At 39.0% G+C, this 23,741-nt stretch overlaps 3 protein-coding genes across 6 annotated transcripts; 2 read left to right on the forward strand and 1 right to left on the reverse strand.

Annotated features, from left to right (window-relative positions):
- The first annotated feature begins 1,916 nt into the window (after positions 1 to 1,916).
- NDUFB6 (NADH:ubiquinone oxidoreductase subunit B6) lies at positions 1,917 to 10,841 on the forward strand. Its single transcript, XM_079790664.1, has 4 exons — positions 1,917 to 2,211; positions 4,694 to 4,786; positions 9,117 to 9,161; positions 10,663 to 10,841. Exons 1-4 carry the CDS (start codon positions 2,032 to 2,034, stop codon positions 10,729 to 10,731), a joined length of 387 nt encoding a protein of 128 aa, XP_079646790.1. The 5' UTR covers positions 1,917 to 2,031; the 3' UTR covers positions 10,732 to 10,841.
- A 413-nt stretch (positions 10,842 to 11,254) lies between these two features.
- SMIM27 (small integral membrane protein 27) lies at positions 11,255 to 12,061 on the reverse strand. 2 transcript variants are annotated; one of them, XR_013814527.1, is made up of 2 exons: positions 11,711 to 11,850; positions 11,255 to 11,518 (listed from the first exon to the last, which is right to left on the reverse strand). XR_013814527.1 is itself a non-coding variant. In XM_079790665.1 (2 exons), exons 1-2 carry the CDS (start codon positions 11,925 to 11,927, stop codon positions 11,405 to 11,407), a joined length of 159 nt encoding a protein of 52 aa, XP_079646791.1. In that variant the 5' UTR covers positions 11,928 to 12,061; the 3' UTR covers positions 11,255 to 11,404. The 2 variants fall into 2 exon arrangements, 1 of the variants encoding a protein (XP_079646791.1); XM_079790665.1 differs by lacking the exon at positions 11,711 to 11,850 and adding an exon at positions 11,883 to 12,061.
- TOPORS (TOP1 binding arginine/serine rich protein, E3 ubiquitin ligase) lies at positions 11,911 to 22,376 on the forward strand. 3 transcript variants are annotated; one of them, XM_079790662.1, is made up of 4 exons: positions 12,163 to 12,256; positions 12,418 to 12,694; positions 13,418 to 13,612; positions 16,992 to 22,376. In XM_079790662.1, the coding sequence occupies exon 4, from the start codon at positions 16,995 to 16,997 to the stop codon at positions 19,944 to 19,946; it is 2,952 nt and encodes a 983-aa protein (XP_079646788.1). In that variant the 5' UTR covers positions 12,163 to 12,256; positions 12,418 to 12,694; positions 13,418 to 13,612; positions 16,992 to 16,994; the 3' UTR covers positions 19,947 to 22,376. The 3 variants fall into 3 exon arrangements, with proteins under 3 accessions (XP_079646789.1, XP_079646787.1, XP_079646788.1); XM_079790663.1 differs by lacking the exons at positions 12,163 to 12,256; positions 12,418 to 12,694 and adding an exon at positions 11,911 to 11,928 and having other exon boundaries at positions 16,992 to 22,374; XM_079790661.1 differs by lacking the exon at positions 12,418 to 12,694 and having other exon boundaries at positions 12,109 to 12,256.
- The last annotated feature ends 1,365 nt before the right edge of the window (positions 22,377 to 23,741 follow it).

Genomic DNA, 23,741 nt, shown 5'->3' on the forward strand with positions numbered 1-23,741 from the left:
CAGCTTGGCTCCTGAATCCTTTTGACCCGACTCTACTAGTCTCCTGCTTTTTGCTAAAACAAGCTTCTTTTACATTTCCTAACTCAGACCTGCAATTAGCTATTAAGGCAATGGTTCTTAAAATGTAATCTGGGGACCATCCCCTTCCCCTGGAAGTCCCTGTGATCCTTTCATGGGGTCTGTGAGATCAAAATTCTTTTTATAATAACACTAAATTGCTATTTGCTCTTTTAAACTCTCATTCTCTCACAAATGGGTATAAAGTTTCCCAAAGGCTACATGATGTGTGATATTGTGTGATATGATTGAATGCAGAAGTGGTTATAAGAATTCTTCTGTCATTACTTAAGCCAGTCATTCAATAAATTTATAAAATATAAAAACAATGGCACTCTTCTCACTAAATAATTGTTAATGGATAGTTTATTTTAAAATTTGTTTTAATTTCTAGTGTTATTGTAATTATATATATATATATATATATATATATATATATGTATGTATCTCCCACATAAACAAAGCTCTTTGGAGTCTTCACCAATTTTTAAGAGTTTAAAGAAGTTTGGGGAGCAAAATATTTGAGAACTGCCACTCCAAGGAATCTTAGTTTCTTTGAATGAAAAATGATAATTAGAGGTCACAATCTAGGAACTAGAGATGTTCATGGTTACTAGGTTGGCCATTCAATGAGCCTAAAATTGATCATGATGCTTTTGATGCAAATTCAGGACTATAGAGTTTTTATTTAAATTCATACAGTTTACGTTTGTATATCCTTTTACCCATTACAGAAATCCCAGCAAAACCATTTCATTTCAGTGTCAGATTAACAATACCTCCATCACCATCACTACCAACAATATGATTACTTAAAACAGCTGAGTTTTGTGTAAGATTTTTGGTCCTGAAGTAACAAAGTTCTATAAAATTAAACATATTTTACTATAATTAGTCTATATATACTGATATTTATTTGTATTTTTGTTATGTATGTGTTAAATTTTAGTAGAATGAAGGAAAATAATGGAAAATATAAAGTTACTTGAAATGGTATGTGTTTTCGAGATTATGCCATTAAGCAGATGATTTAGATCCATGAGTTTTTACTTTTAATTTTCAGAGGCTGCTTTTTGTAAATTTATTTTTGTGATAATATGAAATGTTTACATGGTTCTAGAGTCAGTTTTATTAAATAAGATATATTCTAAGAAGTTTAGCTTCTATCCCTGTCTCCTCTATCCTATTCCCTCTCTTCCCCATAGGTAATATTTTTTTAAAATCAAGTTTTCTTTCCATTATTTTTAAATTTTAACCAAACATTTTATATACTTAGTATTACTATTATCTCTCCCCTTAACTCTTTTCACTTTACAATCTATTTTAGAGATTAATCCAATTGTATATAGAACATTTCATTGTGTTGTTGTACCATAATTTCTTCAACCAGTTCTCTATTGAGGAGTTTTGGGGTATTTTCCAGTATTTATTGTAAATAGTGCTGCAGTGAATAGTCGTGCATATTCCTTTCATATTTTTACCACCGTATTTTTGGGGCAAAGTCCTAAAAGTGGGATTGTTGAGTCGAATCCACAGACTCTAGGTCACAAGAAGAGGAATTCCAAGGTGGGAGAGGCAGGTAAAGAGTTTTACATTTGGCCATCACATTCAATGAATCACATATTCGTATCCTTCCAACTCCCAGCTCTCCAGTTCTTCCTTGTCAGAACCTCTAGTCCTCTGACCTCACACTTCCTACTTCCCCGTCTCCCCCCTTATCCCATAACTAGAGCGCTCCTCCCATCCTCTCCCAGGTTCTCAGGACCCACCGACCCCAGAGCGGTGGGCGCAGGCTTTGCGCATGCCCAGCTAGTGCGCGGCGATTGGAGCCTCTGCAGACCGGAGTGGCGTCATAACGGCGCGCCGCTCCCAGGCGTCCTCGCAAGGTCGCTCTGCCCAGCGGGAGCGCGCGGCAGTGACCGGTCCCAGGTCCGGGGACGCGCCGTTTCCTTCCGCCTGGGTACCCGCGGCGACATGACGGGGTACACGCCCGATGAGAAACTGCGGCTGCAGCAGCTGCGAGAGCTGAGAAGGCGATGGCTGAAGGACCAGGAGCTGAGCCCCCGGGAGCCGGTGCTGCCCCCTCAGAGGATGTGGCCTATGGAGAAATTCTGGAATAAGTTTCTGCAGAACCCGGCCCCCTGGAAGAACCTGGTGAGTGACCGGCCTCCCTCGCCCGCCGTACACACCCCCTTCCACGACCCTCAGACTGTCTGCGGGAATGCCTGCCTCTTGTGGCCAAACCAAGGACACGGACATCGCCCTGCGCCCGCAAGTCCGATAGTTCCTCCCGGCAGAAGGAGACTTAGGTCCCACCGAGACTTAGGCTTAGCCAGAACGCTGCCTCGTCCCAAGAGTCCTGGCCTGCGCGCCAGGATCTTTGCGTGGGTTTTACAGCACGTTTGGGTCTCCTTTCATAGTACAGATCTTCCCTCAGACTGATAGCCAAGGATTCGCTGGTTAAAATTCCATGATTTTAGTATTTGAGAACACTTGTTTAAGGTTGAGGTTGTAGAGACCCAACGAACACTACGGCCCGCTATCACAAGGCACAGCCAGTCTCTAGCTGATGGTGCAGGCCCCATGTGATCACCATAACAGACAGAGTCCTGTTGCCATGCTTAGTGAGTCATATTCAGGAGCCACCTTTCTAAACTACCACTATGTACGTTGAATACACTTTTTCATTTAAAAATGCCATCCCTGCACTGTACTCTGCAGAAAGTCACTCACTCAAGGAGTTGTCTTTATTTTCAGGGTCTCTGAACATTTTCTTGAGGTCGTTAATTATGTCACATCACTTATGAGTGATAAGCACTATATCTCAGAATTGCTTTCACTTAGCTACGACATTGGCTGATAATAATGGAATAATAATGGAATACTACTAATATGTAACACTTGAGCACTTACTTTGTGCATGGCACTTTGCTGATGGTTTTACATGTGTTACTTTAATTCTTTACTCCCATAAGATAGAAAACTGTTCTTAATGAATGGAAACTGAGGCCTGCAAAAACTCAATGATTTACCCTTGGCCACAGAGCTAGGAATTAAAGGAATTCACATTGAAATCTATGTGTATCTACTTCCTTACAGTGCTACAAAGTCTGGTGCAAATTTTTCTCAAAAAGTGGTCTTAGATACTTTTTTCTTTTTTTAAAATATATTTTTATGGATTTCAGAGAGGGAGAGAGAGAAACATCAATGATGAGAGAGATTCATTGATTGGCTGCCTCCTGCACGCCCCCTACTGGGGATCAAGCCCACAACCCCAGGCATATGTCCTTGACCGGAATCAAACCCAGGATCTTTCAGTCCACAGGCCCACACTCTATCCACGGAGCCAAACCGGCTAGGGCTTAGATACTTTTTTTTATGGTGGTAAAATTAAACTCTAATTCAACTCTTCTCTCACCCTTTGTATCCTTGACATTACTTGTTGATTTTGGCAGCCACTGATTGCAAGTAGACATCCCTCTCATGATGTAAAGAAATAAATAATCATTTGTTGAAATCCATCTTACCTTACTTTGAGTTAATTTTTTCTTCCACAATCATATCTATTACAGCACTTAGAATCCTTTCCCTGAAAGAATAGGTATGTTTCAGTCAAATTGGCTGCCTTGGAAAAGTTCCATTTGTTTTAGTTCTCTCTAGCCTTTCTCAAAATAGTATAAAGGCATCTCAAAGTAAGCTTGGAACACTTCTATCCCAGTACGTAAAACACTTTTTCCAGTGTTGGTGTGCTCAGGTTGTCACCTCACACTTAGAATGTCTGAAATGGATAAATTAGGGAGATGACTTTACCTGAAAAATGATGTAGGTTTGATCATTCTGGTTAAATTGATTAAAATTATTCTTTCATTATTTATGCCATGCTTTATCTTTAACTTATAATAAAGATAATAAGGAAGTATTTTTAATTAATTAATTTTTTTAGAGAGAGAGAGGAAGGGAGTGGGGGTGGGGCGCGAGAGAAACATCGATTTGTTTGTTGTTCCATTTATTTATGCATTCATTGGTTGATTCTTGTATGTGCCCTAACTGAGGATTGAACCCACAATCTTGGTGTCTCTAGACAACACTCTAATCAACTGAGCTACCCGGCCAGGGCTACAAGTAATATTTTTTTAAAATTTATAAATGCCTTACTATAGTTTTGCAAAATGCTACTTGTCTTAATGCAACTTGCCCTGCACTCTGGGTATCCCCTAGCAGGTCCTATGTTTAGTAAAAATATTTAAATGGGTGAGGTTAGCTACAGACTATAAGGAATTTGTAGCATTTAGAGATTTTTAAATAATCATGACATTGTTTTGTTTGTTTGTTTGTTTGTTTTTTAAATATATTTTATTGATTTTTTACAGAGAGGAAGGGAGAGGGATAGAGAGCCAGAAACATCGACCAGCTGCCTCCTGCACACCCCCCACCAGGGATGTGCCCGCAACCAATGTACATGCCCTTGACCGGAATTGAACCCGGGACCCGCCAGTCCGCAGACCGACGCTCTATCCACTGAGCCAAACCGGTCTCGGCTATGACATTGTTGTATTATGAATGTTTTGTTTTTTTCTACCACAAATGTAAAAGATGGGACATCTGTTTTATTTTGTGTATGGTTTTTTCTCCCTAGGTCTATAAGACGTACCGACACAGTTTCCTTGTTTTTACTCATGTACTTATACCTGCCTGGATTATTCATTATCATTTAAAATATCATGTGGCTGTAAGTATGTTTTAAATATGTGTTTTTCAGAATTTATTTTTAATATTGTACAAAATTATTTCCTATATGGGTATGCCTTATCCTGCTTTTATTTAGTGGAAATAATGCGCCTCTTGTAACTGATTGTGAACAACTTTGAATCCTTTTAGGTAAAAGGTTTAATTAAATGTAAGTAATATATGGGTTTTCAAAAAGTTAATCTTTATATTAGTTGCTTACAACTTAAAATGCATTTCCTCCTAGAAACAGTATTTAAATGATCAGAATTTAATTGACCTAATAATACTAATGTAAATTCAGGATCATGAGTAGGAAGGGAGAAAGGAATTTCTATTTCTCTTTTTGAGCATAGATCTGTATAAGGTAAAATTCAAAATAGTCAAAGGTTATCTTTGTCATCATTCCATTTCCCTTTTTTTCATTCTATTTGATTTTTCACAACTTCTTTTCTTTAGAATCCAGGATGTTCAGAAGCTTGAACTTTTTTACTGAAAGATCTTGCATGTGGTGGTTTAAAGGCTAAGGATAGCCTGGTGTAGGGTGTTGGAGCCCAGGCAGGGTGAGGAAGGAGTGCATTTAGGGAGTGGCATGGAAGGGAGAACTGGTGGCTACCCACCGTGGAGTGTTATAACCCAAACAGAGTAGGAGGGCGTTCTTGTACCCATTGAGGGGGTTAGATCCTGGGTAGGTGCTGCATGGGGGGTAGAGGGAAAGTATTGGTGAGTAGACCTGTTTGGAAAGAAGCAGTGGCAGCAACCTGGTGTAGGATATTGGAAGAAGGGTGGTTTGGGGCAATGATGGAGGTGGCAGCACAGAGTAAGATGTCAGAACCTGAACGAGGTGAGGATATTATTTAGATTGGAGTGTGGTGATCGTGACAGGAGATTGGTTATATACAGGAACATTGGTCAGATAAGTACAAATATTGATGATAGTGGGATCAGGATTCCCATTGTTGGAAAAGGGGGCTACATATATAGAAAGGGAGAAAAACCCTGTGCTACTGGAATGGAATTGGGAGTATAGGTGTGAACTTACAGTTTTTAACAATTATTAATAAATATAGAAGTAAATATAGATGTAAGTGTGGATATTCTCTAGCTCTGTCCACTGACAGTGCCTGGTGGCAGAGCTCCCTCATGGTAATTAGCACGTCTAGCAACCTGGTCTTATTTTCTGAATAAAATTCTTCACTGAAAGGATCCAAAGCTCTTTGGAGATGTGGCCAGGTCCAGGGCTGAGGCAGGGAAAATACAAGATGAGCTTGTTGTTCCGGAAGGTAAAGAATTGTTCAAAGAATGATGGAGCTATATCAAAAGGACAGAGTCAGCTTGAAAGAACACTCATTAGGACAGTTTTGGCATCAAAATAAATTATGGTAATAGATGATAGACAACTGAATAAGTAAAATGTAAATCCATGAGCCCATACTCATAGTTAAGTAAAGAACAAATGGGTAAAAGAGATAGCTTTTTTTTTTTTGTATAATAGATTGCTAAATAATAACTGGACAAGGAATGGTAGAAAAGTCATAATTTGAGGATCATCACAGTAATATTTTATTCATCCAGGGAACATCAAAAGATACTAAAATTTATCTCAAAATACCTATCTTAAACGTACTTATTTGTTTCAGAGAGAAAAAGGGTACTTTTGTGGTGGAGAAACCTGACAGATAACACCTAAATTCAGAAATGTAAATTAACATGACTAATAATGGGACAAACTGAAATTGTGTACTCTTTGATAGAATACAATAAAAAGAAAACAGCATCAATTTTGCAATATTCCTGCCAAAAATGCATAACCTGAATCTAATTGTGAGGATACATAAGACAAACCCAAATTGAGGGACTTTTCAGCCTTGTTCAACCTTCAAAAGTGTCAAGATCTTAAAAGCTCAAGATTAATGGAAGATTCTTTCCAGATTGAGAAAAACTAAATAGGCATGTCAACTAAATGCAGTTCTTGATTAATAGGCATAATCTGCTTAGTCAAAAGAATAAAAAATGGTTTTAATAGTCAGATTTTTAAACAGTCTAAACAATGAAGAACAAATCACCTAAAGGGATTTTCTGAGAATTTCAAAAATTATGGAGACAATTGGTAAAATTTGAGTGGGTTCTTTAGGCAGGAGGTAGTAATATAGCAATGTTAAATTCCTGATTTTGATGATTCTATTGCAATTATTTTAATAATATGGTCCTTAAAAAAAGGTCCTTATTTGTAGAAATAATCTAACATAAACCAGTTGGCAATTTACTATGAAATAATTGGGTAAAAATTTATTTTTATAATTCTTGCAACTTTCTGTTTAAAATTATTTCAAGGTAAAACACAAGTTAGGGATTGCCTAACAAATTGTAGATAATCCCGTTGAAGTTAGCTTGTTAAAAGGAGAATTAAACAAATAACTGGGGTTCTCAAAAAATTCTTTCCAGCATGACTTGTTCTCTGTTGATTATGTGGTCTCTTTAAAATTTTGATTGCTGACATCATCTTTGTTCTCTTAACTAAGCAGGTTATATCCATTGATCAACAACTATGGAGTACCTAGTATGTTCTCTACCTTTATTGCTATAGAAAATATATAACACAAAATTCCTGAACTCAAGGGGTTTATAGTAAAGTTGGAGATAGGTGATTCTGGTAGGAGTATGTTGGAGAAAAGTTATTCCAGTTACAAAGAAAGATATGGAGTCACTAATGAGCATAGCCATATCTACTCAAGACTCTTGGCTCAGTAGAGTGGGACCAATTAATGAAGGTCTTGAAAACTAGGCAGAGCAGGTTGAACTTTATGTGGTAGGCAGTGGGAAGCTTTCCACTTTTAAGTAGGAAAGTGACTTTATAAAAGTGATATATTTAGGAAAACATAAAATGTGGGGTGAATTGGAGGGAGGAAAGTCCTGACATCAAGCAAATAAGCTGGACGCTGTCACCGTTTAGTAGGTGTTCGTTGATGAGAATCTGGTTAGGGCAAACATAGCAGGAATGGAAAAGAAAAGTGAAACCAGGAGATACTTTCAAAGGAAGAAACAGCCCAAGTTAAGTTAGGGATGACACCAAGGTTCAGAGTAATTTATGAAAAGGAGGGCTTTCTGGTCCTGGGGAGAAAGTAAAGTTGTTTAGGAACATGAGTTATCACAGCCGTTTCTCTGGATGCCCCAGTGGACAGGGCGTGTGTTACAGTTAGAAATCTGAGGTTAATGTAGGAATTAGAGTTGGGATTTAGTGTTTTCACTACACACACACACACACACACACACATGCACACACACACACACCCAGGAAATCTTTCTGCAACCATTAAAGGGGGCTAACAATTTATATGTCTAAGGTTCAGAGAATATTTTATATTTGTATTGTTGATGGGCTTAAAGTTTTTGTATTTATGTTCACCTACAAGTCCACAGGCCACTTCATATCATTATAGGTCTGTATTTTTTCCCTAGGGTCTAACATGCAAATATTTATTTAGTTCTACAAATATTTATTTAGTTCTTCCTGTGTCCAACGCACTGTTCTAAACAGGGATATAGCAGTGAACAAATCAGATGAATCCCTGCCCTCGTGAAATGTTTATTCTGGTTTTGGAAACTCGCAATAAATAGATAAACAAAGAGGTATAAAAGGAGTGATAAGTCTGTAGAAGAAAAACTAAGCAGGGAAAAGACTAGAGAATGATAGGGGCTGTTTTTTAATTAGGCCTCTCTAAGGAAGTGCTATTTGAAGTGGGCCCAACTGATTGGATCAATAGCAAAGGAGCTTCCATAGTGTAAGTACCATAGTGCAAGGAGAAAGAGGTAGGAGTTCAGAGAGGGCCAGATCATGCAGGGTCTTAGAGATCACTGCAAGGACTCTGGCTTTGTCTCAAAGAATTAAACTTTGAGCAGAGGAGTGATTCATGTTAGAATTACTTGACTCTGCCTGCAGTGTAGAGATTAGACTAGGATGGCATGCAAGTGAAAAATGATAGGGACTTGGACAAGGGTAGTAGTACTAGAGGTGGTGAGAAGCACATTCAGGAAATAATCTCAAGGTAGAACCAACAGGATCTGCTGAGAAGTCAAAGTTTTTGTCCTACTTATTTGGGAGAATGAAAGAGTCTTGTACCAAGATAGGGGCAAGTTAGGGACTGGGGCAACTTAAGTGTTGGACATGGTTAAGTTTGAGGTGCCTGCTTGACAGCCAAATAGATATTGAGTAAACGGTTGTATGAGTCTGGAGTTTGGTGGAAATCTGGGACTACGTTAACATTTGGTATATGATCTATAATTTTAGAAGAAACTCTAAAACCATAATTAACAGAGCGTTACTTTTATTGCAGACAAAACCATATGGCATGGTTGAAAGGAAGCCCAGAATATTCCCAGTAAGTCTTAAAACATCTGATTTTTCTTTTTTTCACTATTTTTCTTTCTCTTTCAAATAATCCCAAGTGATTTGACTAAAATGTTCCTTTTATTTTCACTGTCACTTCAAGTGCCTATTTTGTATATTCTTGTTCAAAAATAAAAGAAAAAGAGGAGGAAATAATGTAATAGTGTAAGGTATTCCTTACAGTTGAAAATGGGAGGCGGGCACCTTTCTATACAGTTACCAAGTTCTCTCCTTTCTTTGTCCTCATACAGCTGCCTCTCAACTCAGTGGCAGCTATGCGAGGCTGTCTGAAACAGACTCTGCACTTCAATCTGATCTTTGACAAAGGGCTGCGTCCCTGTTTACTGAGCTTTATTGGGCTTCTGTTTCTCAGAATGTTTTGTTAACCCTTACTGTTTAAAGATTCAGAAGCAATTTGTCTTTCCAATCCTGAATATCTTATTCTTTTTATTTCTGTTTTCAAATCAGTTACTTCTTACCTGAGCTCATGTTTCCTCAAGTACTTTTCCAAGGCAACTCATAGTCGAACTCGTAACTTTTTTCCAGCTTCCTCTCCTAGAACCTCAAGCTCATTAGAAAGTCTGCTTCCAAGTTATTACTGGCTTTCATTTTAATTTTACCTTCCAATGCCAGTGTCCTTGCCTCCAGACTGCCATGTGGTTCAAGTTTTATTAACAGCAGCATTAGTACCACTTCAGAGCATTAATGTCTGTGTTAGGGTAATGTTAACTGTGGTAATAAATTATCCCCAAAATGTATAATGGCTTAAACATAAAGTTTATTTTTTTATTAAATAACAATCCTGAGCAGTACCATGTCAGGAAATGGCTAGGGTGGGGATGAGGGATAATTCTACTCTACCCAGTCATTCATGGACTGTCAGGTTGACAGAATCTGCTATCTTGAGCACAAAGCTGAAACTAAAGCTAAGTAATTTGCCTGAAATTATATAGGTTGTCAATGGAGTTCCCAGGATTCTTACCATTTGGCTCTGGCTCCAAGGCCCATGCCTTTTCTACCATACATACTCTATCTAGCTTTGAAAAGACACCTGCACCAGCTCTCCAGGCAAAGTTTGCATTCTGTCTCTACTACTTGGGCCAAACGGTAAAATGGTGATTGCCTAACACATTTAATTGCCGGAAATACATTACCTCCTTATATTGAGCTGAAGGTGTTTCTCTGTAACTTTTTTCTAGGGCTTCTTCTATTTCTTGGGGCCTTGCAAATAAACTTTATTCCTTTTATCACTTTGTGAAGTCCACTTTCATGTTCTTTCTGGTCATTTTGTTTTGAGCGAAACTTCCCCTATTCTTTCACTTATACCTTAAGATTTTGAATACTGGTTTCCCATCTTTAGACAGCCACTGCTTTATCTTATTCCCTTTATAGTGTGAATGTCAAAGCTGAACTAGATGTTCAGTGTGAGGTCTGACTGAGTGGATATACCTTGCAGACAAGATCTTTTTACTAATACATGTTTGTTTTCCTAGGGTGATATAATTCTGGAGACTGGAGAAGTAATTCCACCAATGAAAGAATTTCCTGGTCAACATCATTGAAGATTAATTTAAAATTTCAAAGGCATATGAGCCTAAGTTTTGTTGGTATATTACCATATTTACTGAATATATCCTCTGGAAAAGTAACTTTAATAAAGTTTACTCTCGGATATGTGTTGCCTATTCCTTCCCAAACACTGTACAATTTAAGACTTTATTTAGTTATTTAACAATAAGTACAAACTGGACCTGCTTAAAAAAATATGAACAATCACCTTTTTCTGGCCATTCTTGTGTCAGAAAACAAGATGTAGAAAATTAGTCACACGGTAATTTTTTTTCTTACATAATACTTAGTCTTTTGTGTAGGTATACAACAGAATAAAATGTAATAAACAAATATAAGATTAGAAATTTCACACACTTTTGTTTTAAAGGTGGCTTTCTGAGGCATTTTAAAAGAAGTATTTTAGGAACTCTAAATTGAAAAGCATGTCATTTCATCTATGATCTGATACTCAAAGGCTGTCAGATCTAGGATGCTTTGTTATATGAGAATTTAAAAATACACGTATTGGAAAAGTTAGCACATTCATGGTTTATTTATAAAGGGCTGTATGCAATAATAAATTTGGAAACTTTATATTATGGATTTTACTTTAAATATAGACGTGTCAGGTAAGCATGAAGTGAAGTATTTGCATAGCATAAAATCTAGAGGAATTAATAAATTTCATTCATTCCCAAATATTTTGTCTGGGTATTTCTTCCTCAGTTGTCGTCGACCGGCTACTGTCGATGCATAGATGACATATCCCCAGGAAAGTAACACGATCGCGAGGAGCAACTAAAAAATATAAATAAATAAAAATGTAAATAAGAATGCAAAAGGGGGAGTAAAAGAAAAAAAAATTCACTGTGGGTAGTACTTCCTCGCTGCCCCCTCCCCATTGGTTGCCATGTACGTTGCTAAGATGGAAATTACAGTAACAAACGAATAAATGGAATTCCGGAGGCGAATCCACCCAACTGTCCTTACGTAAGAAGCGGAAGAGCGTGTCCTCCAGGAAGAGGCGGAGTCGAGGTGAGGGAGTGAAAAGCTGAATTCAGGAATGGCTTTTTGAGTTTCTGGGAGCTGAAGAAATACGGGGGCTTCCGCCCGGGGGACGAGGGGGTCGACACCGTGGAGCCTTGCCGGACCCGGGACCTACCACGGAATAAATCCAGTCTAGGGTGCGGCGACTCACTGGCCTCATGGTAAGGAGACCTCGGCGATCCGCGGGAACGGGCAGGCCCTGCAGGCCCTAGAGCAACCTGCGGGGCGGCGGCTGTCGGGCGGCGGCGGCCATCTTACATCCGGGCACGAGCGCCCGCCCACTCGCCTCCAGGAGCCTGTCCCAGGCGCGGGGCGGCCTCTTCCGCCCGGAGCCGGGGGCGGGCCTACGGGATCGCGGGCCTTGCCCGCCTTTCTGGCTGGGGGTTAGACGAACGGGAAAATGACTTACATGGCTTTTCTTTGCCGCGTAGAGAGTTAGGCGCACCTCGCCAACGGGTTCTTTCAGTTGCAGTGCAGTTTTAATGCAAGGTAATGTACCGTCTTGTGCATTTTAAAGTTTATTTGGAAAAACTAATATGTATTTTAAATATTACCCCGGCGTCTAACTCCGGAAGAATTAACGTTTCCTCTGGCATCTGTCCCCACATCATACTGATAGTCTTTCGTGTATTTACCTTTGGCGTCAACAGTACCGCCCACGTTTATGTAACACATCGTTGTGGGAATCCCTGTTAATTGAGCCCTTCTTCAAGAAGCAAAGTCTTCCATAACGCGCTCTTGTTGAATGTAAATGGTTAACTTCTAAGGAGAAATAGCGGGGCATCCGCCCTCCGGCAACTGTACCTGCCAATCAACAAGTGTTTGCTGAGCGTCAGGTATGAAGCCGAAGGACGGCGGTTTGGCACGCGGGCGCCTGCACGCCTTTGGCCCTGGAACGTTTGGGACGCTCGCACCTGAGGCCGGAGGGTAGGACCGGGGCAGTGGCCGCGTTAACGCGGGGCAGTGCTCTCTCTCTCTCTCTCTCGGTCCATCTCAGATATCATCAAAAAACAGGGTTTTCACCCTGACTTGGGGAGTGGGAAAGGGGAAAGCCGTCTTGATAGAAAAACGGTCTATTTTGCCAAGATGTCAAGGCCATGTCCCCAGGCTGATTCCAGTTTATTCCGACTGGACCGTATCTTTCTGCCTGAAGACTAGCGTACTGGTTGGCTCTGGCTCTGGCTTCTATTCCTGTCTCGGTGGTGCTATTTCCTAGGAGGTAAAGCGACTTCACCTCCGTGTAACTCAGCTCCTTGACATACTAGAGATTCTTTGGGTAACTTCTCGCAAAGTTTGGTGAGGTTTAAATGAGACCAACTTAGTCATCGTGTTTTCCCGCTAAGTGAGGAGCGAGCATTAAGTCACTGCCTTTGTCACCTCCAGAGATTAGTGACGAGAACGGGGATGGCGAGGGACCTTGGGGATGTCTGCCTGGGAGGGTCGGCGGCGCGCTCGTTCCGGGGACGCCGCGGGTGGGGGGCGGGAAGGGCCGAGCGCACCCGGCTCCGCCCTCAGTGCCGGCGCCCTCCCAATGCGCATGCGTTACGCAGGCGGGGCGTTTTGTTTTGACGCGCGGGGGGCCTTGGGGGCGGGTTTTGCTCTTCCCGCCGCCTCCAAGCTGCCATTGGTGACGAGAGCTTTACGTCACAGGGGTCGCAACAGCCGCCGGGGTCTCCGCTGTCTCGCGAGGAGGGTGAAGCGCCCCCTCACGCTCCGACTCCTGAGGGCCCGCGGAGAAGTCGCCGGGTACGCCTTCGCGGATCCTGCCGTCACCGACCTGGCTTCCTGGGCGGTCGGGAGCCTGCCACCAGTGCCCCAGCCCGGCGTTCGCCGACCTTCTCCGAGGTAAGTGAGGTCCGGAACAATGGGGCGCGGGGGTCGGAAGGGCTGGGCGAGCTGGAGCTCCCTCCTAGAGGGAGGCCATAGACTCCAGAGACTAGGGAGCTGAGAGGTCGTCCGGGCCTCGGCGGGGCACGGCGGGCCGAGGGCACCTGCCGCGCACCTGTGGATTGGTGCTGGTGGGTGGGGGAGGGCTGCGTGTCCAGGAAGCGCCGGGGAAGGGGACCAGCCTGGCCGTGTACTGGAAAGACCTTGGTCTCTGACGGGTGAGGGGGGGCGGGGGGCGGGGGGGGGGGGGGGACCAACACTAAATGTTCGAATCTGAATCGTGGCATTTCCACTGTCAGAGGTGTGACGGATGGCTTCTCTGAGCCTGTCTGTAAAATGGGAATAACGGTACTTCAGTTCGTTGTGATAATGTAATGCACGTGGTGGTTGTCTTAGATCCTGGCCGGTGGCAGTTCTCAACCGAAGGAAGCGTGGGCTGTCACCGTGACTGATGGAGTTGTCCGTGCAGTGTTACACACTGGGCTGGGCTCATTCAGTCAGTCAGGGTGGCTTTCCTCGTGGGCTGCGGTTTCCTGCACTGGAAAGGGGCAGTACCTGACATTAGGCAAATAGTGGTTTAGTGAATAGAAGTGAAAGGTGAATGGAAGTTTTGATAGGTAATTTGTGGTGAAGATTGGGGGTGAGATTCGTTTGTTTTTAATCAGTGACATGCAAAACCATATAGTCAACCAATGGCCCTGGCTGGTGTCGCTCAGTTGGTTGGGCATCGCCCGTGCACCCAAAGGTTGCTAGTTGGATTCCCAGTCAGTGCACATGCCCAGGTTTCGGGCTCGTTCCATTCAGGGGGAAGCTGATCGATGTTTCTTCCTCTCCCTTGCTCTCTCTAAAAGTCAATTTAAAAAAATATTTTAAAAAAAGAATTAACCAGTGAATGTATAAATAAGTGGAACAACAAATAGATGCTTCTCTTTCCTCTCTCTAAAATCAATTTAAAAAAATTAGAAACAATGTATTTAAAAGTCTAATAATCCCTTTATTATATAGAGAGCAGAGGTGGGGAACCTCTGGTATAAGCCCCGCAAAATCATTTGGTCTGTCTCTGCCAAAGCATTAGGGTATGTTAATTCAATGTTTGACCAAATATAGCAGGCTAATTTTTTTAGTTGTGTCTTATCCTAAAGGTTTTGTTGTCTGTTTTTTTTTTTTTTCCTTAGTAGGAGAATAAAAAATAGACATAGGAGGAAATGCTGAGAAATGTATGCAATATTAAGGTTTCGGAGTTTAAATATGTTGACAGAAAAACGATTGGTGTTCTATATTTATGATTCTATTCTCTTAAGGACAATGGTGATTTTTGCATTTCCACTGTAGAAAATAGAAAACTAGAAATAGTTAGACCCCTTGAAGAAACCTGTTCAGCACTGAGTTCCTATTAAGTTACTGCTCTGAAAAAGTTAAAATGCCCTAGATGAGCACATTTAATTTGAAATCTATGATGAAATACTTATTTCACAATTTCAGATTTTTGTTGTGGGGTTTGTTTTTGTTAGAACTTGGTATAACCAATGAGTATTGTTTAGAAAATTACAGTTCTGTTATTTGACTAACTTGACAGTAATTGACTAGTGGTGGGAGTTCCTGTGATAGAGGAGGTAGAGAAAGATGAATAATAGTCCAGGCCGCTTGTCTCAGTGATTGAGCATCGACCTATGAATTAGTAGGTTAAGGTTCAATTCCTGGCATGCAGGGGGCAGCCAGTCAATGATTCTCTCTCATCATTGATGCTTCTCTCTCTATCCTTCTCCCTTACTCTCTAAAATCAATTAAAAAAAATTTTTTTTAAGATTAATAATAGGCTCAGGAAAACATAAAGGAAGAAACTAGTATTTAACATATATAAAATGATTGGTGTAAAATGCAACTAAATGAACTTTATAAGATAATAAGGCTAAAATGTAATGTAAGTTAGATTTTAGCTCTGGCATATTCATTTAAGTTATAGGCAATATAAACTGATGAATTTAAAATAAATAAAACTAATCTTTAAGATCCTAATGATCCTTGTGGGAAAAGATAATAAGGGAAAGGGACTGAAAGCATAATTCAGGATACATTTTGGCTGACTTTCCATTAAATAAAAAGGCTAAGAAAGGCTGCTTAAGGGGGATGAAAGGAAATCAGTGATTAACTGACTATAATAGCATAGTAACAATGGTGTAGTAATAATCACAGCAGCTAATATTTAGTGAGCATTTGCTGTGAGCCATGTACTGCCCTTGAATGGTTTTACATTTAGTATTTAATTTAATTTAATTTTCACTAAAAATCCTTTTTGTATTTAAAAGGATATTTTACTAAAAAAACACAGAATTGGTTAAAACAGGTGAACTTTCTGGTATGCAAATTATCTCACTAATGCTTTTTTTTTTTTAAGTTCAAGTATAGTTGACATACAATATTATGTTTCAGGTGTACCATATAGTAATTCAACATTTATATACCTACTATGTGATTACCATAATAAGTCTAGTAACCACCTGTCACCATAGAAAGTTATTACTAAAGCATTTTTAAAGGTGCATGTACAAAACTTACCACAAGTAAATCAGTAGTCTATATTATTTGGGGTATGTATATGAAAGATATAAAACTATACATAGAAATAACACCAACTGAGGACTGTGATGTTTTGGGGTCTTTGTTTTATACAGAGGATAGGAGGGTAGATAAGGGACTTTTTTTTAGAAATCTGGACTAACTAGAGAAAATGTTAAATCTGAGCGGTAGATGCATGGATACTTGGAATATTTTTCTTTGTACTTTTATATATCAAATATTTCTCCTATTATTATTATTTTTTAAATTACTGCTTTCAGAGAGGAAGGGAGAGGGAGAGAATCATTGATCGGCTGCCTCCTGCATGTCTCCTACTGGGGACATAGCCCGCAACCTGGGCATGTGCCCTTGACTGAATTGAAGCCAGCACCTTTCAGTCCTCAGGCTGACACTATCCACTGAGCCAAACCAGCTAGGGCTAAAAGAATAACAGAGTGTTATATAATATTTTGAGAGCTTATTATGTACTAGGCACCTTTTCTAAGGGCTTTTTACATCTTCACAAACTCTGTGATGCAATGATCTACAGATGAAATCAAAGCCTAGAGATAGTAACTTGTGCAGGCATACTACTAGTATGAAACAAGGATTCAAATCCAGACAATTTGTCTTTTGAACTTGTACTTAAGTATTATGTTAGTAGGTGACACTGCCCCTTTAAAGATAATGAACTATTTTCACCAAAGTATGTTTGTATTTTTTTCAAGTTTGGTCATTTCTGTTTTATAGGATTACTGATGTAAATTTTTCCCTTTTACAGGTAATGGCATCAGCAGCTAAGGAATATAAAGTGGACAACTTTTCACCTAAAGCTGGCACTAGCAAATTTCAACAGACAGTACCAGCTGATGCATCTCCTGATTCTAAGTGTCCTATTTGCTTGGATAGATTTGATAATGTGTCTTACTTAGATCGCTGTTTACATAAGTTCTGTTTTCGCTGTGTACAAGAGTGGTCTAAAAACAAAGCTGAATGTCCACTATGTAAACAGCCCTTTGATTCTATTTTCCATTCTGTAAGAGCAGAAGATGACTTCAAAGAGTACGTCCTAAGGCCTTCATGTAATGGTTCTTTTGCCACCCCTGATGGTCGACGATTTCGCTATCATACAACTATGACGCGAGAGCGAGAACGAGAGCGAGAGCGAGAGCGAAGTGCTTCTTTTTATTCACCCAGTAGAACCATGAGTAGAAGAACAACAACTCCACCAGATAGTGGAGTATTATTTGAAGGGTTAGGCATTTCAACAAGACCCAGAGCTGGTGAAATTTCTCAACTTCTGAGACAGATTCCAAGGAGGCCAACTACTACAGATGAAAGATCTTTGCGGAAAATTCAAGAACAAGATATTATTAATTTTAGGCGAACTCTCTATCGAGCTGGTGCTCGTGTTAGAAATATTGAAGATGGTGGTCGCTACAGGGATATTTCAGCTGAATTTTTCCGTAGAAATCCAGCTTGTCTTCACAGATTAGTCCCCTGGTTAAAACGTGAACTTACAGTTCTTTTTGGAGCTCATGGATCTTTAGTGAATATAGTACAGCACATCATTATGAGTAATGTTACTCGCTATGACTTGGAGAGTCAGGCATTTGTGTCTGATTTAAGGCCATTTTTACTTAATCGGACTGAGCATTTTATACATGAATTCATCAGTTTTGCTAGGTCTCCTTTTAACATGGCAGCTTTTGATCAGCATGCTAATTATGATTGCCCTGCTCCTTCCTACGAAGAAGGTAGCCATTCAGATTCTTCTGTCATAACTATCTCGCCAGATGAGGCAGAGACCAGAGAGATGGATGTTAATGTGGCCACTGTCAGTCGGGCACCATGGGATGACGAGACACCAGGGCCATCTTACTCAAGCTCAGAACAAGTACATGCTGTCATGTCTTCCCTTTTAAATACTTCTGATAGTTCAGATGAAGAACTTGTAACAGAAAGAGCCACATCTCAGATACAGGGAGTACAAACCAATGAGGACCTAAATAACGACAGTGATTCTTCTTCAGATAATTGTGTCATTGTTGGGTTTGTTAAGCCACTAGCTGAGAGGACTCCAGAACTTGTTGAACTGTCCTCGGATTCTGAGGAATTAGGCTCTTACGAGAAAATGGAGACTGTGAAGACGCAAGAACAAGAGCAATCTTACAGTTCTGGTGATAGTGATGTTAGTAGATGTTCATCTCCACGCTCTGTCCTTGGAAAGGATGAGCAAATAAATAAAGGTCATTGTGATTCCAGTACAAGAATCAAGTCAAAGAAGGAAGAGAAACAATGTACATCATTGTCCTCTCCCAGAGACCTGAGCTCATCTGTCAGAGGAGACAGAGTATATTCCCCATATAACCATAGACACAGAAGGAGAGGAAGATCGAGAAGTTCAGATTCACATTCCCAGAGTAGAAGTGGGCATGATCAGAAGAATCGTAGAAGGCATCATGGGAAGAAAAGAATGAAAAGAAAACGATCCAGAAGCAGGGAGAGTAGTAAACCTAGAAGTAGAAGAGACAAAAAAAGGTCAAGAACTAGAGATAGTAGTTGGTCGAGAAAAAGCCAAACTCTTTCTCTAAGTAGTGAAAGCTCAAGCAGATCAAGATCTCGTAGCAGTGATCATAGTAAAAGAAGATCACAGAGCAGAACTAGAGATCATTATTATTTAAAAAATAATTATGGAAGCAGATATAAGTGGGAGTATACTTACTATAGTAGAAACAAGGATAGAGATGGCTATGAATCATCTTATAGGAGGAGAACTCTGTCTAGAGCTCATTATTCCAGACAATCTTCAAGTCCAGAATTTAGAATTCAATCCTTTTCTGAAAGAACAAATGCTAGGAAAAAAAATAATCACAGTGAAAGAAAATATTACTACTATGAAAGGCACAGGTCAAGGAGCCTATCTAGTAATAGATCAAAGACTGCATCTGCAGGGCCTGACCGGGTGAGAAATGAAAAGCCTGGAGGGAAACGAAAATACAAAACACGACATTTGGAAGGTACTAACGAAGTGGCTCAACCATCTCGTGAATTTACTTCTAAAGTAAAGGAAGGTCATTGCCAAAAATCTTCATCAAAATTGGGTGGAAATTATAAAAACGAGAGTGATAGTTTTTCAGATAGCCGATCATCAGACAGAGACACAAAACACAAGAAGAGGAAAAGGAGAACCCGGAGCCTAAGTGTAGAGATAATTTATGAAGGGAAAGCTACTGATACAAATAGACATCATAAAAAGAAAAAGAAGAAACATAAGAAGAAGCATAAGAAACACCATGGAGATAATACTTCACATTCCCCAGTTGTAATTACCATTGACAGTGATAGTGATAAGGATTCTGAAGTAAAGGAGGATACAGAATGTGACAATAGTGGTCCTCAAGACCCTCTACAAAGTGGATTTTTGGCTCCTTTGGAAACATTTGAAACTGAAGATATAGTTACAATAGAAGATGAAGTCAGTGTTCTGGACAAAGAGTGTGATATTACCACTCTTAACGACTTAAATAATGTCAACAGAACTGTAGGTAATATTCCACCCCAGCCAGCTTCACTTGAACAAACTTTCAATGTAAGAGAAGAGAACACCTTTGCTGCTGATTTGGAGAACCAGCCCAGAAATGTCTCTATTCATCCTGAGTCATCAAGGCAATTGTCATCTCCACGGACATCATTAATGCCAGTATGTCTTGGTGGAGACTATGATATATCTTAAAACTGCCAAAGCACCTCATTGAGAATTCTGATGCTATAAAAAGAAGAAAAAGGAAAAGTGTCATCTATTGCAATCTATATAAAGATGAGTTTTGGTGAAAACTTTTCCCCCTTAAAAATATTTTGTGATTTTTTTTTTTATGTGTTAAAAATTTGTAAAAGTTATTTGTTCAAAAAGTATGTCGCACCCTCAAATATGCACTTTTAAGTGAAGAAAATGTTATTGCTAGCAGTTTATTTAAAACTTGGAATCCTTTTTAAATAAAAATATATAATTTTAGAAGTTATTTCATAAAGCCATATGGTATTGACATTTTTAAAGTAAGAGTATTTTTGAATTTTTTTTGAGAGTTATTCTGGAAATGTGTTATAAACTAAGAGAATCTGTTTAGATAGTCTTTATTTTCCTTCTTAAAAATTGGTATGATTCCAAACCGTTACTTCAGGTTAAATTGAGGCATTTAATCTGCACAGTTTATCCTCTGCCAAAAGAATAGTTTAAATATTTCTTTCATACACTTGTTTATCTGATCTGCCAGTAAGAAAATGTATAATCAACAAAAGAAAAAAAAATAAACATACTTTAAAGTCTAGAAATTTTCCTATATAGTGAGTGGCTGATAAATTTTTTAAGTCAGATTATTTTACTGAAAAATAATTAAGGATATACTTGTGTTATAAATTCTGAATTTCAGGTGAGGTGCGTTTCAGAATTTTATTTTAGTTCTTTAACCTTATTGTGAAAAGTATATTATTTGCCTTCTACAGAAAAATGCAGTTATGTGGCATTTAGCTTACTAAAAACAAACAAAAAAACTCTTGCCAGACTTTTACATTGGTAGTTCTTTTACCCAAAGTGACTGTGTTTATGTTTTACCCAGTTATAGAGAGAAAAATTGCTCTACATCTACAGTGTGATGTAGGATTGCCAGTGAACATCAGAACTTGGATTAAATCTAAATTTAGCCTTCAAATTTACCTTGCTACCATGTTCATTCATTTATAACAGAAATTGGAATACCTGCTGTCTGATGGGTTCTGTACTAGGGATTCAGTGATAGAACAAAACAGATGACATGCATATCATAACTAAGTTCTCTGGTGAGAAAGTATAATTTGCTATAAAACAGGGGGCCAGTTCACTGTCCCTCAGACCGTTGGAGGGCCCGACTATAGTTTAAAAAAAAACTATGAACAAATTCCTATGCACACTGCACATATCTTATTTTGAATAAAAAAACAAAACAGCAAAAACACCTGCATGTGGCCCGCGGGCCGTAGTTATGTATAGAGGACGCCTGCTATAAAAGCATACAACAGGGGTCTACTCTCAGGTGGAAGTGATGGTTGAACTGAAATCCAGTAAACAGGTGGATGTGGAGTTGTTATGAAAGGAAAAGATGTCCAAAGGCAGAAGGGAAGCCTGAAGTAGTCTAGGGTTAGCTAAAGGATAGACTGTAGGGCCAAGCTTTGTGTAGGCCATGTTTAGAGTTTGTGTTTACCTTAAGGGCAGTAGGAAACTGGTTTAAAATGACAAGAATCTATAAATGATTGGACACTTTTTAGTAAGTTCAGAAATTGACAAATTGTGGGAAGACTAGTTGATCAAGGAATATACTTTAAAATTATAAAATGTTTTTCTTAAGTATTCCAAACTTAATGCTGTTTTATTTCACATCCTGATTTTATATGATGTTTTCAGTTAAACACAATGAAACCTCATCTTAATACATGGTACCATCACATCCCTAAATGTTATGCAGCTAATAACAGCTATCAAATTATGGTGCAAAAACCTATAGGACGAAAGGGACAAATGGACAAATAAATATCCATAGTTGGAGATTTTAACACGTCCTGTCAGTACTTGACAGAACAAGTAGACAAAAAATAAGTATTAATGTAGGAGACTAGAGCCAACTGTAACTTAAACCTAATTGACATTTATAAAGCATTACCCAAGAACTGCAACATAAATATTCTTAAATGATAATCCAGTCTATATGCTGGGCCATAAAACAAGTTTCAATAAATTTCAAAAGATCAAAGTCTTAAAACATATTGAATATCTCAACACTAAAATCAGAAGTCAATAACCCTCAAATATTTAGGAAATTCCCAATATTTGAAAAATAAACAGCACACTTCTAATTAACTCATAGGTTAAAGAAATCACAGGAATAATATATATCAAAAGGAATGACATTGAAAACAGTATAATATCAAAAGTGATGGGGATGCTAGAACTCAGCTGAGAAGGAAAATTTATAGCCTCAAATACTTACATTGGAAAGAAAAATGTATAAAATTGGTAATCTAAACTTATACCTTAACAAACTAGTAAAAAAGAGCAAATTAAACCCAAAGGAAGTAAGAGAAAAGAATAATGATTAGAAATCTATTAAATAGAAAATAAAATAACAATTTTTTAAAAAATATCAAAGTCAAAGTTGATTTTTTTAAAAGATAAAATTATTAGCCCTAGCTGGTTTGGCTCAGTGGATAGAGCGTCGGCCTGCAGACTGAAGGGTCCCGGGTTCAATTCCAGTCAAGGGCACATACCTGGGCTTCGGGCTTGATCCCCTGTGTGTGGCAAGCAGGAGGCAGCCAATCAATGATTCTCTCTCATCATTGATGTTTCTATCTCTCTCTCCTCCCTTCCTCTCTGAAATCAATAAAAACATATTTTTAAAAATAATAAAAATAAAAGAAAATTATTAAATTCTTGGCAACACTGATTTTTTTTGATCAGTAGGAATATAAAAATATGCCAATCTAATAAGAGGAAATGGTCAAATTCCTTAAAAAGCACAACTTACCAAAACTGATGATAAAATTTAAAATCAGAATTGCTGTATATCTAGTAAAGAAATTGAATCATAAGGTATCTTCAAAGAAAATTCCAAGCCCAAATAGTTTCATTGTGAATTCTCTTAAAACATTTAAGAAGTATTGATACCTACCAACATCACACAAACTCTTGACCAGCATAATCCTTACATTATAAGAAAAACTTACAAACCAATATCTCTTATGAACACACTAAAAAATATATTAAAAATGCTATATCCTGACCAAATGGGATTTATCCCAGAGATTCTAGGTTGGTTTAATATTTTTTTAAAAATCAGTGAAATTCACTTTGTTAATTAATGTATGATCACCTCAATTGATGCAGAAAAAGCATTTGGCCCTAGTCGGTTTTTTGGCTTAAGTGGATAGAGCATCGGCCTGCACACTGAAGGGTCCCGGATTTGATTCGGGTCAAGGGCACATGCCCAGGTGTGCAGGAGGAGGCCGATCGATTCTCTCATTGATGTTTCTATCTATCCCTCTCCCTCTCTGAAATCAATAAAAATATATTTTTAAAAACATTTGAAAAATTCAACACCCATTTATGATAAAAGCAGAGTAAACCTGGACTAAAAGAGAACATCAATCTAATAAAGGCATCTGAGAAAAACCTATGCCCAACATGGTAATTGAAGTGAAACAGATCATTTCCCCGATGAAATTAGTAATAAGGGTGTAAACCCCTCAACACTTTAATTCAACTTGTTATTGGAGGTCATGGGTGGTGTAATAAGGGAACAAAATACAGGACATAAAGATTGGAAAGCAGCCTAGCTGGTTTGGCTCAGTGGATAGAGCGTTGGTCTGCAGACTGAAGGGTCCCGGGGTTCAATTCTGGTTAAGGGCACATGCCCGGGTTGCAGACTCAATACCCAGGGGGCATGCAGGAGGCAGCTGATTAATGATTCTCATTGTTGATGTTTCTATCTCTCCCTCTCCCTTT

The sequence above is a fragment of the Cnephaeus nilssonii genome, assembly GCF_951640355.1.
Source record: "Cnephaeus nilssonii genome assembly, chromosome: 14".
Taxonomy (NCBI): Eukaryota; Metazoa; Chordata; class Mammalia; order Chiroptera; family Vespertilionidae; genus Cnephaeus; species Cnephaeus nilssonii.

Coding starts and splice junctions, on each gene's coding strand:
- NDUFB6 (XM_079790664.1), top strand. CDS start 2,032: ATGACGGGGTACACGCCCGATGAGAAACTGCGGCTGCAGCAGCTGCGA. Junction 4,787..9,116: donor ATTTAAAATATCATGTGGCT/GTAAGTATGTTT, acceptor CTTTTATTGCAG/ACAAAACCATATGGCATGGT. Junction 9,162..10,662: donor GGAAGCCCAGAATATTCCCA/GTAAGTCTTAAA, acceptor TTGTTTTCCTAG/GGTGATATAATTCTGGAGAC.
- TOPORS (XM_079790663.1), top strand. Junction 13,613..16,991: donor GTTCGCCGACCTTCTCCGAG/GTAAGTGAGGTC, acceptor TCCCTTTTACAG/GTAATGGCATCAGCAGCTAA.
- SMIM27 (XM_079790665.1), bottom strand. CDS start 11,927: ATGAGGCCAGTGAGTCGCCGCACCCTAGACTGGATTTATTCCGTG. Junction 11,519..11,882: donor TAGACTGGATTTATTCCGTG/GTAGGTCCCGGG, acceptor TATATTTTTTAG/TTGCTCCTCGCGATCGTGTT.